Source organism: Papaver somniferum, unplaced genomic scaffold (genome assembly GCF_003573695.1).
Source record: "Papaver somniferum cultivar HN1 unplaced genomic scaffold, ASM357369v1 unplaced-scaffold_117, whole genome shotgun sequence".
NCBI lineage: Eukaryota > Viridiplantae > Streptophyta > Magnoliopsida > Ranunculales > Papaveraceae > Papaver > Papaver somniferum.
In genome coordinates, this window is record NW_020620714.1 from 7,269,113 (window position 1) to 7,270,409 (window position 1,297).

The window sequence follows — 1,297 nt, forward strand, 5'->3', positions numbered from 1 at the left end:
TGAATCCTGGAAAACATTTTTTGGATAATAATGAGTTCGAGTGGCGATAGAACTGATGATTATTTTCGGAATTTACTTTGTATTGTTATAGAAAATTACTGATAGTATTGAAGTTAAATTTTCTTTTTCCCCGTGTTACTCAATATAAATATCACACTTTCTTAAGTTTACAATTGCATGAAAGGAAGATAAAGTGATGGCAGATTTCATCACGAACTTAACAACAACGACAAGTACAATTGAGCAGTAGAATAAGATACGACGTTGAACTTATTTGATAAATTAAATCAGTGCTCGTACTACCAAATTAGGTTGTCCGAGGTCGAAGCAGTATTGGAAACCCTTTCTCCGGCAGAGGAAATGGGCATACTCTTAATTTTTCATCCCCAGGAATCAGCTTCTCCCATTCGTAGCTTCGCACAACATGGTGCATGAAAATGAGTATTTGTACTCGAGCATACTCTCTTCCAGGACAAATTCCAGGTCCTCCTCCAAATGGCACGAATGTGTATGGAGCAGGCCCTTTCCCTTGGAATCTTGACGGATCAAATTTTTCAGGATCTGGAAAATATTCTGGATTCTTGTGTGTAGAAGTTGCGCTCCAATATAACTGTACATATGTGAAATTTTAGAAAGAAAAAACTTTCAATGTAAGTCCTAAATTCTTCGGAACAGAATTTACATAAATAGATGCCAAACTACTAAAAATGCTCTACCTTCCATCCTTTTGAAGTGAAATATCCTGCATAGGTGAAGTCAGCCAATGCTTGGGTGTAACCTCCCTGGAGCGGTGGTTGAAGGCGTAATACCTCACAAATTACATTCCATGAATATTTCATTTTTTGTGTATCATCCAAATTTAGCAACTCTCCTGTTGCTTTAGCATTTGCAATCTCGTTCTGCTCTGTTGTTCATACACCGAATTATAAATAAGAAATGACATTTTAGTTTATAGTTTTTAATTATAAACACATGAGAAAATAAATAACAAATGACATTTTAGTTATTCAGATGATATTTAATAATTGTTTGAATACTTACCCCGTAAGACCTCATGGAGAACATGTGGAAGCTTGACAAGATACTTCATAAGGACTGTAATAACAGTACTTGGGGTGTATCCAGCTAGGATTACAGGAACTAATATTTCCGCAAGGTGTTCTGCATAAATGACTGCTTTTGCTTTCTCATCATCAGCACAGATGCCTTCGACATGTTCGGGATCTTCATTTTCATTACAAAATAGAATCATCTGCGACAACAAGTCTTGTGCTGGGGGAACTGAAGATGATTGTGA

At 36.3% G+C, this 1,297-nt stretch overlaps 1 protein-coding gene across 1 annotated transcript; it reads right to left on the bottom strand.

Moving 5' to 3' along the window:
* Nucleotides 1-307: 307 nt before the first annotated feature.
* LOC113329744 (beta-amyrin 28-monooxygenase-like) lies at nucleotides 308-839 on the bottom strand. Its single transcript, XM_026576581.1, has 2 exons — nucleotides 717-839; nucleotides 308-610 (listed from the first exon to the last, which is right to left on the bottom strand). The coding sequence occupies exons 1-2, from the start codon at nucleotides 837-839 to the stop codon at nucleotides 308-310; spliced, it is 426 nt and encodes a 141-aa protein (XP_026432366.1).
* Nucleotides 840-1,297: the final 458 nt, after the last annotated feature.

What these genes read in the sequence shown, in the direction of transcription:
- LOC113329744 (XM_026576581.1), bottom strand. Translation starts at nt 839, where the DNA reads ATGAAATATTCATGGAATGTAATTTGTGAGGTATTACGCCTTCAACCA. An exon ending in TCACTTCAAAAGGATGGAAG is followed by an intron (nt 611 to 716) that starts GTAGAGCATTTT and finishes ACATATGTACAG; the next exon opens with TTATATTGGAGCGCAACTTC.